This window comes from Lissotriton vulgaris, chromosome 1_2, assembly GCF_964263255.1.
Source record: "Lissotriton vulgaris chromosome 1_2, aLisVul1.2, whole genome shotgun sequence".
Classification (NCBI taxonomy): domain Eukaryota; kingdom Metazoa; phylum Chordata; class Amphibia; order Caudata; family Salamandridae; genus Lissotriton; species Lissotriton vulgaris.
Window position 1 is genome coordinate 179,903,370 of NC_141686.1, and position 2,964 is coordinate 179,906,333.

The 2,964-nt window shown below is 38.6% G+C and overlaps 1 protein-coding gene across 1 annotated transcript; it reads left to right on the forward strand.

Moving 5' to 3' along the window:
* Positions 1 to 880: 880 nt before the first annotated feature.
* Positions 881 to 1,843, forward strand: LOC147734836 (olfactory receptor 13A1-like). Its single transcript, XM_086953644.1, has one exon. It carries the CDS (start codon positions 881 to 883, stop codon positions 1,841 to 1,843), a length of 963 nt encoding a protein of 320 aa, XP_086809770.1.
* The last annotated feature ends 1,121 nt before the right edge of the window (positions 1,844 to 2,964 follow it).

Sequence of the window (2,964 nt, forward strand, 5' to 3'; positions counted from 1 at the left end):
GGGGCCGGTTTGGGTACGAGGTGGTGTTGAAGGTGAAGTGTATGCAGTGGTGGTCTATCCAGGGTGGCTGCGTGGTGTGGCTGAAGTGGATGTTCGTCCCTCCTGAGAAGATGGGCTTGAGAGTGTGTCCGGCTCTACGAGTGGGGGTATAGACGAGCTGGTGCAGTCTGAGGTTGGCGAGGTTGTTGAGGGTAATAGGTTTGTGAATACGCCCGACTATGAACTTTTGGACCTAATAACATCCATCTTTACCAGCTACTCACACACAATTATGAATGAAGCTGGTTTTGAATTCTGTCTTTTAAAGAAATGAAAGCCAGGTGGATTATTTCATGATGTATTTACATGGACATATCTGGAAAACAAGAGCAATTTTATACTGTGATATATTGGAGCAGTTTTCATAGGTATGTTCCTAATTTAGTCATTTGTGTAAATGTTCAATGTACTAATCGGACACCAAAAGTATGCACCAGAGTATGATGTATTACATCTTTCAAGCTAAGTCTAAAGGTTATTAAATAAGTTTAATTGATACTGATGACAGATGGGGATAAGGTGTCCATTCATGTGACCTCAAAAATAAGAGTTTTAAGTCAAAAAGAGAACCAATGCTGAAGGTAGGATTAAACTGAGTCAAGGTGACATAATATGACACGTTAACATGGTGTAAAGACCGAGGTCATAGTGAATGTGTACTTGGTCATAAGACAGAGAGGGAATCATATTTACAGATGTTTGTCCATGACTAACCAAGATTGCATGATGAGTTATTGTCACTGTTGATGCAGTAATTGTCCACGATATATTACCACTTGCGTAACTGATTGCTACACATGGCCGAGAGTTAATTCCAAGTGCTTTGCTTTTCTTACCATAGATGACCATTTTCTGGCCAATGGAACAGTCGAACCAAACATCCACTGTGGAGTTCTTCATTATGGGGTTTTCCAATTACCCACAACATCAGTCCATATTCTTTGCGGCTTTTGTTTTGATCTATCTGCTTGCCATGTCAGGAAACCTCCTCATTATGGTTGTCATATATTCAGACACTCGTCTTCATACCCCTATGTACTTCTTTTTGGTTAATCTGGCTCTATTGGATATCTGCTTTTCATCCAGCATCATTCCCAACATTCTGGCCATACTGCTCTCTGAGACCAAGTCCATGTCATATTGGAGCTGCATGACAAAAATGTTCCTGCTGTCCGCAACTTTGGCATCTGAACTCTTGCTTGTCACAGTCATGGCATTTGATAGGTATGTGGCCATCTGTAGACCACTACATTATGCGGTCATCATGAGTAGGCCAGTCAATCTTTCCCTGGCAGCTGCAGTGTGGTGGCTTGGCATTCTAAACTCCTTCCTTGATGTCGGCTTGGTGACAAAGTTATCCTTCCGTAAAAAAACTATCCTGGACCATAGTTTCTGTGAAATACCAGCAGTTAGCAAGGCTGCTGTTTCTGATACCTATGCAATTGATCGTGCAACCATGGTGGCAGATATCTTCCTTGGCATGATATGCTTTGTCTTGATATTTATAACTTATGCCTACATTCTTTCATCAATTGTCAATATTCGCTCTTCTGCATCAAAGAGGAAGGCCATTTACACATGTGCTTCTCACTTACTTGTGATCAATTTGCTATATGGGACCACTATCTACACTTATATTCTTCCTTCTATGGGCCTTAAGGCTAACAATAACAAGGTGGTGTCTGCACTGTATGCTGTGGTATGTCCAGTGTTCAACCCACTCATCTACAGTCTGAGAAACCAGGATGTTATTCAAGCCTCGCACAGAATCTGGTACAGAATTGTTCCCTCATTTAGAAAGTAACATATTAGCCACATTTGTTGGATTGCTCACAGCATTACAAATACTAACCTAACCATCAATTTCTATTAATAAACTAATATTTATTCACACTATCTGAAAGAGAACTTAATACATCAAAAACGTCAGAATATGGATCAAAACCTTGAATCGGTTGCAAATAGTAAATCTGATTTCTCATCTAATAAATCAGTTTACTTATCAGGACTTTGGATTAAATATTGTGTAATAATGGCATTCCTAAACTTGTGATATTTATAATAGACAGAGAGGCATATCAAAAATCTTTTAAAATATCCACAGAATACTGGAAGTCAGTATCCTGAGAACAAGCTAAAAACTTCGTTTTTATAGAGAAAATATAGAAACTGTTTAAAATTGTCAAATTCAAAGTTACGAAGATGCATATCCGCTAGTGTTACTGAAATCACATATGGAAACAATAAAAAAAAACATTTTTTTACATTAATGGGTCTATTTACTAAAACATTTTAGATGTTGTATGTAATCATTCTCCAGTAGATCATGTTGACATGCTCACAAAGACTATTCTCTTTCAAGAGGAGATCTCTGCCTAGGACTATCCTATCTTTTATGTGCAGAATTCACCACCCGGAGTTGAGAAATCTCGGCAGTCATATTTTTTTTGATTGGGAGGGGCATTGGGAGTGATTATAAATGAGAGAATATATTGGAAAAAGGGTGGAGTAAAGCAGAAATAAGGAGGGACTCATGTTAGTACATTGAAATCGACGCAGACAGCGAAAAACACTAACAGTAATCATGACACCAACAACACGCAGTGAAAAATAGGAAAACCAAAAACAACTTTTACGCATTATAAAATGCTATTTTTTTAATAGATGTAGACTGGCTCAACTTACAATCGATCTGACGTGGTTTTTTATACAATTCCTTAAATGACATGAAATAGTTCAGGAAATCCGTTTTTTGGTAATGAAAGTAAACCCCTTTCTTTGGAACCATAAATTGATGTATTTTATGAGGAATCCAGGTTGGCCTCGACCTTGCATGGACACAATGTGGCCAGTGGGTAATGTATCCAGATGATTGGCATGGGGAGCGCATGAACTCGGAGTGTACTTTCTGTGCTGTATCCTTAT

Bases quoted from the DNA above. Each gene is read 5' to 3' on its own strand.
- LOC147734836 (XM_086953644.1), top strand. From the start codon at position 881: ATGACCATTTTCTGGCCAATGGAACAGTCGAACCAAACATCCACTGTG.